We start from the raw sequence: 10978 nt of genomic DNA on the forward strand, positions 1-10978 counted from the left end.
TATTTTAATACGCAAATGTTAAAAGAAATTGGTGGAAAAAATATACTCCATCCGTCCACCAATAAACTTCTTATTTTATCATTTTCATCCATCCACCAATAAACTTCTCATTTATTTCTTACTATTTTTAGCAATAGACCTCATATTCCACTAAACTTATGCCGGTCAGAACTCCCCTTTTATTGAGGGATGGAGTGAGTAGTAAAATGTAGATCTATTTTTATGCGTATAATTAATTTTATAGTAAAATGTTTATATAATGAAGTTAATAAAACAGAGAGTCTATGTATCACTTATATTAAAAATAAACTACAATTTTTTATTAGGGAGAAACTGAAAAAGAAAAACAAGATTCCTAATGGAAGACGGAAGAGAATAATAATAAATAACTATGTTTTCAAAATGATTCTCTTGGAATATAAATTAAGAAAAAATAATTTATTAAGTTAAATTAAAAGATAATAAAAATAAAGAGTGAAAATAGTTATATAGTAACAATAATGAATAATATATTCAATTATCTATTTTATCAAGCATATAAAGAAAACACCCCTTAGAGTTCAATTTCTAAGTTTTCAATTTCTTTCTTATGCGAATCTTAAATTCCCTAGTTATATAGAAGTATTTCTATAACAAGGAGCAATTTGGTAAGATAGAAACTCAATCTACTTTTGAGTTATATAATTTGAAATGTATATTGTTATTATATTTTATTTATTTATTTATCTGTTTTATCAAATTATTTTAAGATGTACTATCATGTATGTTTATGCATGTACCTTTTTAGAGAAAAAATAGCAATAAGTATTAGTATTACTATTAATATGATAACATTAGTGATGAAAAAGAGATGAAGAATGCTTAGTGAATTTTTTATTTGTAAAGATATCATTAATCGCATTCCATATAAGCAATCAATTCACAATCACAAAGATGAAACACATTAAAAATAAAAAGAGAAATATTTCATATTGTCCCATTATTTTGTTTCCATTTCTAATTATATAGTACTCCTATTACATCTGCCTCGATATTCACTTGCTACATTTTCCGATTCTTACTCAACTGTTCCTCAAAATCGAGAATTTTATCTTCTTCTCAATTTTTTCAAAATTTTAAAAAGAGAAAATAAATGTACATAACAACTATGAAATCATTATCTTAGTATGTGCTAAATAGCTAATTAACAAAAGGGAAGTGTATATTTTAAAATACATTATAGTAGATCTTAGCTCCATTAGTATTAATATATTATATATCAAATTTTAATTTGTTGTATGATATAGTAGTGAATTGAGCTAAGATCTATAATAATGTATTTGATTAAATAAAAAAATATTAACTATATAGCTTTATATTAGTATGAAAGAGATGAGTTAAGAACATATGATTATTTTTTCAATCGGGATACATTTGTAACGTTTGAAAATATAAAATTTAAAGAAACTAAATTTTGGAACGTAAAGAATTACTTACTATCAAAAGTAGGAAATTCTTAAAAATCAAAACCATAACCTCAATAGTACTCCCTCCGTCCTCCATTAGGAGTCACACTTTGACCGGACACGGATTTTAAGAAATATAAAGAAAAGTTGGTTGAAAAAGTTAATGGAATGTGAGATCCATTTTTTTATATTGGTTTTATAATAAAATTTGAGTGAATTGAGTTAGTGGAATGTGAGACCTACTGACTATTTATGGTAAAAATGAAGTGTAACTCTTAATTGGGGACGGACCGAAATGGAAAAGTGTGACTCTTAATCGGGGACGGAGGGAGTAGTATATTTTATTTCAAATTTTAATTTGTTGTATGTTATAGTGAATTGGGCTAAGAACTCTAAGAGCATCCATAATAGTCGGATGATAGTTTGCCCTAGTGTCTGCCCCAATGATCGTTACATCAGCATTTCTTAGTCCGACATTTTCCTTCTGCAGTGGTTCCGCCCTAGTGTCTGCCCTATCAATTAAAAACTCATTTTGTATTTAATTTTAATGTTATTATTTTTTTTTGTTTTCAATTACTAAAATATCAAAATATATTATAATTAAACACCAGAAATTTTTAAAAAAATACCTATATTACTTAATTAAAAAACTACATCACAGTACTTAAATTTTAAAAAAAAACTACATTACTAATTTTTTTTAAAAAAAACTAAACAAGTCATCTAAATCTAACTTCTTGCTCAAATTCTTGATCATCTTCTCAAGCCTCCGTCGGGCGATCGGATCGGTGGTATTCAGAAGCCTATACCGTAGCTCTCGTGAAAACCACTGAATTCCTAGATCGCTGAGGCCACGAGCTGAGTAGACGGAGTAGGCGGGGGAGCCTATCCAGACGCAGCCACGTTCTCTTTGGTCTAGGCTTTGGCAGTCTTGTTGCCAACAGGACGCCTAAAAGTAGACGTGGGCAGTCTCATAAAAATCACCAAAATGCGTCGAGATCGTCCTCGTCCGCGGTCCTGCAATGGGCGGACGAGGGTCGGGCGAGGCATCGAGAGTGACCGATCTTCCGGTCGCCAGACTCGTCCGCCCAATTGTCCTTCCCTCTACAATGAGCGGACGATCGCAGATGAGGACGAGTAATACGGATCTTCCAGACGAAAAATCAATCATTATGGATGCTCTTATATTGTAGTAGTACAAGAAAAAGAGAAATATTAACTATGTATCTTAAGATGTTTAATAGAAAAGTTAAAAACGTGTAATAGGTTCGACATAATGTTCTAAAATGGTAAAGGTATTATGGTAGTATCATTTATAAGTCAAACATTTATTACCCGGAAATAACATTTACTACTTCGCACAAGGAATACAGTAATGGGAAAATTACCATAAGATTTGACTATTCTTTTCAGTGAATGCTAGGAATTGGGCAATTAGTAGAATAAGAATTGTTGATCCTCGATTCGACTTTCTAAGACATTTAATTATTTCATATAAAAAAACGTTAGAAACTTAACACAGGTTTCCGACCACTATGGATCTTAGATCTGGATCTGATGATGAGTTGACTTCGAACCAATTTCAACAAGTGAGCCCATTATGTTAGTATTAAACTAAACGAATTCGATACCACACATTTCTAGTTAATCTATAAAGAGTGATAAAACAAAAACAGTAATTCTACAATTTTTTTAATTATAATGCCTGTTACAAAAATCCTTATTAATGTACTCCCCCTACTGTATTACTCCGTTCATATTATGCTTTAAAATGCCCCATCATAAAAAATTTTCGGAATAACCAAAAGCAGATAACCATAATCAGAAAAAGGGAATTAGAAAGCACATAATAAAATCCAAAGATACTTATAGTAGTCTAGTAGATACGTTTTCATGCAAAATCTCTAAACAAGCAACACTACATGGAGTCATGGAGTGGTGAATCTCTAGCGAACATAACATTTAAACCGAATACTGAGCTGGAAACTGTCCATAACAGTACTTCACAAGGGCCTGCTAACCGAACAGACCAAATAACCACCAAATTCTTTCAACAGCTCTTCTTAATCAAGAGTCAGATCTTCCACGAACAGGAGATCTTTCAGGAACGGGAGATCTTTCACGAACAGGAGATCTTTCAGGAACGGGAGATCTTTCACGAACAGGAGATCTTTCACGAACAGGAGATCTTTCACGAGCACGAGGCGAGCGGCTGAGGTAAATGACAAATGAGATGTTGAATGAACTTTGAGTTTCAACCATAAATAGAAATGAATATTAGTGAAGTGGAGTACCTTTTATATCTATCATTGACAGGGCTCACGGCTCTGCCATAGTCAGGGCTGCTTCTTCGATCAGATCGAGAATTAGGTGCAGCGCCATGCCCATAATCAGGGCTACCTCTTTCCCTATGGTATGGACTTGGGGAGCGTCCACCGCGACCATAGCTTCTTCCATTGGGTGGGGACCTGTCTCGACCCCTTCTATCAGGGCTAGAGACATGTCTTTTGTCATCATCATCTCGTGTTGCATACTCCACAGAAATAACCCGGTCCATGAACTTGCTGTGTTGAGGAAAAAGCAGTCTGAATTAGACGACTCGAACACAGAAGCTCACACATCTCAAATAAAGTAGGTTCTAGCATATTCATATCTTTCTTGTGCAAATTGAAGTTGGTATATGACATTAGGTGATAGTCAGGTTGCATTATCTTTGGGCAGTACTTCTATTCGCAGTAACCATCACCCACAACCCAGCGAAAAAAAACACCAAGTCATGGCTGTCTAAATATTAACAAACCTCATCTTAGCGCTTTCCAGTGCTCGGGTAGCATCTTCCTGCAACTCAAATTGCACAAATGCAAAATTTCTTCTGATTCTGACATTTGATATCTTCCCATAGTGTTCAAAATGCCTTTCAAGATCCCTGGTCCTTGTATTGACAGGGTCAAAGTTAATAACAAATAAGGTTTTCGAAGGCTTCGCATTGGCTGAAGATTTCCTTGAGCTGTCAGGATTTCTGCCACCACGTTCTTGCTGCATGTTCAAATTTGAGGATGTCAATTTTGTTATAGCATCAAATGAATCAATCCTTGTACATCGATGCAGTAAAACAGCCAAAAGGCAATATTAAGAATATAATGAATGATGTGCATATTATAAATAGACCATCCGAGATATACCTTGGTCCACTCAACACGTAGTTGGCGTCGTTTTCTGCCGAACTCAGATCTGTCGAGTTTCCTTATTGCATCCCCTGCATCACGCTCATCTTCCATATAGACGAAAGCAAAGCCTGTAGAGCATTAGAGCCCAGATGTTAAAAAAACAAGCTATAGGTCTTCAGCTGGCAAAAAGTGCAAATAAAGTTCAGATGGCTACAGTGAAGACATTCAATTACCAAATGGTAGAACTAATACATCTACCACCTATACCCCTGCAGATCTGAGGGATAGAAAGGAAAAAATTCATACAAGAAAAACACAACACCTGCCACTGGATCCGGAATGAACATGCTATTTATGTTGAAAGATGTCGGAAATTGAAGAGATGGCAAAGTCATGAGGAATGCAAAAGGCAATGGTGGAAAGTGTAGGATGGTGGGACCATGGCAGATCATATTGGTTCTTTTTCGAACAAACAAGAACATGTATCTTGGGCACAAGCCAGAAAATAAACGCAGAGAACCATCCATCGAGGAAGATTGTGGAATTTCCCAAGGAATCCTGCGCCAAAGAAACTTTTGAGCATGGAGGTTCCGCTACAGAAAAAAACGCGATGTTTCTTCTTCTGGCAAATAACATATATAAGCATTTTTATTAGCAATTATTTGACATAAAATATTTGCCCTCCAAACAGACTCAAAGGCTCCCTTCAAAGTCGGTCAAAATTTATACACAAAACAAGGACTGATACAATCAATCTGCTCCTTTCCTGTGGTTATATATTCAATGGCAATGAAGAGGTACATCATTCCCCTCCTGAATCAACCTCTTCACTAACATTCAGGACAGGGCACTAAAAACCTAACACAGAACCTTCTTGGGGAACCATGATGATTATTTGACAAAAAAAATTCAAAATTAATACGTACAAATAGCACTACGTGATCTCATACAGACTATAGATATAGATATCACAATAGCTTAATATAACACAGAACCTAACCTGATTTCATATCCACTCTGTCGACCCTCCCATATTTTCTAAAGAGACGTTCGACATCAGATTGACGAGCATCAAAGTCCAAATTCCCACAAAATACAGGCGTCATGATATTCTGAAACTTTCCTGCAAATTTACAATTCCTCATCTTTCAATATCATTCACAATGTAATTATTCTTGAAACACAGATAACCGAAACTTTTAGCAGCCAAATTGTCTAAAACAACACAAGTTTCAAGTGAATATATTAAGTTCATACGGAGTACTACATAATTCTCATTACAGCAAGTGAACAAAAGACTTTTCACTATTTTGCAAAAGTTTACCGGCAATTCTCATACTTAAAGACTTAGTCATTACTTTCTCCATAAAATAGCCCACAAAAACCACAAATCTCCTTTAAACTAGAGCATAAGAAGAAACCACAGGGAATAGATGGAGCAGATGAAGAATCGTTCAGCGCAGGTGAAAAAATTCGAAGAAATACACTTTACGATTGAAATCAAAATTTGCACAACCACAAATACCAAAACAAAAGACAAAGAGGTAAACAAAAACGCAAATTAAGTAGCCAATACATAGATCTGTTGAAATCCATTAGTAGAAACCTGAGTATTAAACCTCGAACTTTTTTACAATTCGATCTGAAATCCGAACACAAAACAATAAAACAATGAGGATTGAGAAAATCAGATCTACAAAAACACTCAATTCGTACATAATAAACACAAACAAATCCACGCGAACACAGATGGGAACAAAAGAAAAGGCATTCAAAATCCACCTTTTTCGAGCTTGTTTCTTTCTTCGGAACAAATTGACGTGAAGAAACCCTTGAACTTGAAGTAGTAATAAGTTTGAGCAATTTTCGGTAGTAGTAGTTGAAATCAAACGACAACGTATTGGACCTGGGCTTGTAATTGGGCCCATTGTTTAGGCGATTGAGATATATGGGCCTAATATTTCATCCGTCCCATAAAAATAAAAATATTTGAGACTATATGAATTTAAGTGTATATAATTGATAAAGTAAGAAAGAGATAGAAAGAAAAATTAATTAAAGCATTGTTAATATAAAATGGGATGCTATCTATGTTATTAGAGAAAAAGAAGTTACCAAAAACATAAATTGTGTTATTTTTATGGGATGGACTAAAATAAGAATAGTCTCTGCTTTTATTAAAGGAGGATGATGTATAGTAGTATTTGACAGTTTTTAAATTAAAGTTGAATAAATCTCTTTTGATAACATTAAGGGTATTTAAAAAACATTGCATAAGTTCTAACTAACTGTTCTATATAAGTATTTACTTTTTCGTCTTCACTGATAAATATTCCATTAAAAATTTCAGTTATATTTTGTATGTACTTGTTGGTTGGAACTAGAACAGCATATTTCATCAGATGACAAAGGGAGAAATACAATCACCACAAAATGGAACCTTTCGAAATTTAACTCAGGCGTTTGTTATAAGAAAAGGACCCGTCAATTTCATTACATATAAACATTTGATTTAATGAAGAATTCAAATTTTTGTGTGGTTATATGCATGTTTAGATATAATATTAATAACGTTGTTGTACACTTGCAACTAATTTCATGGCCTGCTCTTGATTTTCTTTATTATTGACACAAATCCAAACACCACATTCTTGCAATTATGAGATCACTAAATACTTCTATTTATGTATTCATGTTGTGAAATTAACTAAATTTGAGAATTTAGAACTTAAACTCGTGGCTTATTCCTCTTTTTTTGTTATTTCTCTTTGAGACTTCGTTAGATTAGTTTTAATATCAAGATGTTATAATAGAAATAGGACACTTTGGCATTGTTTTTAAAAATTTATGATAAATTTTAGATGAATTTGTGTTTTTATATTAAGAAAACCTTATCTTGAAAAGTCTGAAATGTTCTTAACGTGAAATGTCTGGCTTCGTCACTAGATTCAGTATAATTAGTACAACTTACTTTTTATGTTCAACGATGTAAACACAAGTATTAATTCCCTCTCCTTGCCACTCCTTATAAATTATTAACCCAATGTGTAATAGCAACAAAACTACCAAGTTGATGATAAAGATTAAAGAATGATTATGAACTAGTAAAGCAAGTGGATTGTGTTCTTGCATTAGCACTACTGTTTTGACTGGTTTAACCCTTGACCCATGTGAAGGCCAAAACTACATCTTCTTTCCATTATTCTTAATGTACATGTTTTTTTTCTTCTTTTGATTCAATCTTCACCACCATTCATTGGTTGCCGGAGATTCCGTAAACGTCGACGGCACTAAAACAGAGGACGAAACCTTGAATCTTTTGCTTCTAGAACCTTCTCCGGCGCCACTCATGATTTCGGAGCCAAATCCATCCGAGTCGAGCTGGGCACTTGGCACGATGACGCTCGGCTGCACGGCCTTCTCGATCTTCTTGATGTCGACGTGGCTGTATTGGTGGTGGTGGTGGAAGATGCTGGCGAAGGTGAAGTGGTCGCTCACTCTGCTCTTTGATGATGAGGAGGATTTGTTGTCTGTGTTTCGGGCCATGATGTTTTGGAGATTCTTGCTCAGCTTCGCCTTTAATGAGGAGAAGCTGAGGCCGTTGGATTGATCTGATGAGATGGGCGTGGGGCCCGTTGGGGCGAAGTTGGTGCGGGCATTCTCCCCGCGGAGGGCGCGTGCGGCCTCGTCGTAGGCGCGTGCGGCCTCCTCGGGGGTGTCGTAGGTGCCGAGCCAGAGGCGGACGCGTTGGGACGAGTCCTTGATCTCGGCCACCCATCTCCCGGACGGCCGCTGCCTCACGCCCACGAATCTCCGCGCCGGTGCTGGCTTTGACGTGGCTTGAGCTTTGGTGGGTTGTGTTGTGTTGAATCCAGCCATGAGTTGGTTAGTTTTGTTTGAATTGGAGAACTTAATTTTTTTTGGTTTTGGAATAATGTTTGGTGGTCTATTTATATTGGGGCTCAGGCCTAAGTGTAATTCTTGAGGAATTCTACTCAATTATTTGGGATTTTGTCCGCATCTAATTGAGTAATCATGCATATTTATTTTATGATTTATATTCAAATTGTGAGCTTGATTAGTTTGGCTTGATATGTAGCAAGCGTAGCTACGGAGAACTCTTGGATTAAAAAAATGGGGATGGCATCATTTCATGTACAAAAGTAACTAGTAAGTTGGCTGAATAAATAAATACTATAATAGGTTACATGGCTAAACTAAGAGATATATATGATCTAGCTGTTTAATCTCAATCTTTGACATCGAAATACTGTTGGATTACAAATCCATCCCACGTCGAATGAATAAGGGAAGTTGGAAGGTGTATATAATACTTGTTCAATCCCAATTAATTTGAAGTCTTTTGGGAGTGACCCAAAAACAAATTCGTGTTGGCTTGGCCCAAAGCGAACAATATCAAACTAATGTGCAGTCGACGTTCCTAACAAGTGGTATCAGAGCCCAGGTGGCTATGGGTCGGTGCCTGGATGAGCCCCGATAAAGGTTGGGCCCTGGATGACCTAGGGGCCAGGGCTGGAATGACCCATATAATTACTGTCCAACCCCAATTTTGAGCCCTTTTGGGAATGACCCAAAAACCCATATAATTACTGTCCAACCCCAATTTTGAGTCCTTTTGGGAATGACCCAAAAACAGATTCGTGCAGGCATAATCCAAAGCGGACAATATCAAACTAATGTGCAGTCAACGGTCCTAACAAATACCACGTTTGAAAGTTGTGAAAACTTGGATGGATGCTAAGAGTTGATGGCTAAAAAGCAAAGCTCGGCATTTGTGACGACCGAGCATAATTTATAACATGATCACAATATCGATTTTTCAGAAAACGAACTACTCCATGACACGGGCAAGAGCCACGATTTGCCTTCTTCACCTACAACCACAACTCAAACAACTAAATTTGTACTACTATTCACGTGTCTCAACATTTTTTTCATTATTTTTTATTTCATATAATTAATAGTAATTGTGTACATTTGTATGTCATCATATGCAAACGATAAAATAAAATATAAATTTAATTTAAATTTTTAAAGAATTACTCGTAAAACTGTCGTTAACAAACGTTAAAAAAACAGAAACATGTATACAAAAAATCAAAACTCGATTTTCTAAACTAATTTTTTGAGCTTCATTACATTAAATCTAAACTATTATAATTTTTTTGGCAGTTAATATTGATCGATTCCAAGAAAGAGGCGACCCCATGAAACCAGTCAAACTACACTAGGTGATCAAAATCGTGCTTACGAGCTAACAGCAAACAGTGTTCAACGCATTAAATTAAGGATTAGAGTGAAGACAAACATAAAACGGGCCTTATTAATTATGTGACTAAACCCGTTTTGGAACGTTAATTTTTGGATTAGTTTGAAACTCAAGATTAATAGTAGTATTAAATTTTTTGGTATTGTATTGTAGATGGAATGATTTGGGGGTTTTCAATAGCAACGTGCCGTGTCCTTTGTGACGTTGGTTTCCCTTTGATTTAATCATTGTTAATTTAATCATAATTAATTATTTGAAAGAGGGATTTTGTCTGTTTCCTACAACTAGATTATGATCATGCATGCAACTTTGGATTCCTTTATTAGCGCTAAACTGTACTTACAAATCACTTTTAAATGCGTTATTTTTGTCTGATATTTAGCACTAATTAAGTTTGCTGTTAAAAGTAGAAAAATATACTCCGTATTAACTATTGAATTTATTTCACCATTGTTTTATGCAGCACAGTTTTTTTAATGCAAAAAGAGAATTTAATTTAATATAATTTGTCCCTTTTCATTTGCATGGCGATGAACCCACTAATTTAAATACTCTTTTGTTGTAAATTGGTGTGTTTTTGCATGCGTGACCTTTCTCAATGTCGATGATTTCATTGTTTGTTCGAATGACCAAGTCTATGTGAGCACTCCCAATGCTCTCCCTAAAAACTCCCTTATTTCTCCCTAACTCCTGCTACATCAGCGCCACATCAGCACCAAAATTTATCCCCAGTTTTTAGCCAACTTTTAGCCAACTGCTCCAATGGTTTCTCCCTTATTTCTCGCTAACTCAACATTTCATTTTTACATCATTACTAATTTAATTGTTTTATTTTTGTATATAATAAAGCTAGCTAATTTATAAGACAAGACAAATAATAGTAATAAAGTTCGTTGTATTAAACACGAGTAAAAAATTACAACGACGAAAATTAAAAAAAAAATAGGGGGGAAATTATTTTAAATTAATTATTAAATTTTAAATTTATAGGGGGGAAATTAAAAAAAAAAAAAACTATTTTTATCGCCGGATTATCGCCCACAGTGGTCGGCGATAATCCGGCGAATTTCGGGATT

The 10978-nt window shown here is 34.9% G+C and overlaps 2 protein-coding genes across 3 annotated transcripts; both read right to left on the reverse strand.

The window, feature by feature from the left end:
- Positions 1-3292: 3292 nt before the first annotated feature.
- Positions 3293-6481, reverse strand: LOC125185278 (serine/arginine-rich splicing factor RS40-like). 2 transcript variants are annotated; one of them, XM_048081788.1, is made up of 7 exons: positions 6395-6481; positions 6219-6254; positions 5613-5735; positions 4628-4740; positions 4246-4481; positions 3740-4009; positions 3293-3657 (listed from the first exon to the last, which is right to left on the reverse strand). In XM_048081788.1, exons 3-7 carry the CDS (start codon positions 5716-5718, stop codon positions 3513-3515), a joined length of 870 nt encoding a protein of 289 aa, XP_047937745.1. In that variant the 5' UTR covers positions 5719-5735; positions 6219-6254; positions 6395-6481; the 3' UTR covers positions 3293-3512. The 2 variants fall into 2 exon arrangements, with proteins under 2 accessions (XP_047937745.1, XP_047937744.1); XM_048081787.1 differs by lacking the exon at positions 6219-6254 and having other exon boundaries at positions 6395-6464.
- Positions 6482-7855: 1374 nt separating this feature from the next.
- On the reverse strand, positions 7856-8491 carry LOC125221384 (ethylene-responsive transcription factor ERN1-like). Its single transcript, XM_048123502.1, has one exon. The coding sequence runs from the start codon at positions 8489-8491 to the stop codon at positions 7856-7858; it is 636 nt and encodes a 211-aa protein (XP_047979459.1).
- Positions 8492-10978: the final 2487 nt, after the last annotated feature.

The sequence above is a fragment of the Salvia hispanica genome, chromosome 4 (genome assembly GCF_023119035.1).
Source record: "Salvia hispanica cultivar TCC Black 2014 chromosome 4, UniMelb_Shisp_WGS_1.0, whole genome shotgun sequence".
In the NCBI taxonomy this organism is placed as follows: domain Eukaryota; kingdom Viridiplantae; phylum Streptophyta; class Magnoliopsida; order Lamiales; family Lamiaceae; genus Salvia; species Salvia hispanica.

Excerpts from the sequence above, each read along its gene's own strand:
- LOC125185278 (XM_048081788.1), bottom strand. The coding sequence starts at position 5,718 with ATGACGCCTGTATTTTGTGGGAATTTGGACTTTGATGCTCGTCAATCT. Across the intron at positions 4,482-4,627 it reads TACGTGTTGAGTGGACCAAG|CAAGAACGTGGTGGCAGAAA; the intron begins GTATATCTCGGA and ends TTGAACATGCAG. Across the intron at positions 3,658-3,739 it reads GTCAATGATAGATATAAAAG|CCGCTCGCCTCGTGCTCGTG; the intron begins GTACTCCACTTC and ends CATTTACCTCAG.
- LOC125221384 (XM_048123502.1), bottom strand. The coding sequence starts at position 8,491 with ATGGCTGGATTCAACACAACACAACCCACCAAAGCTCAAGCCACGTCA.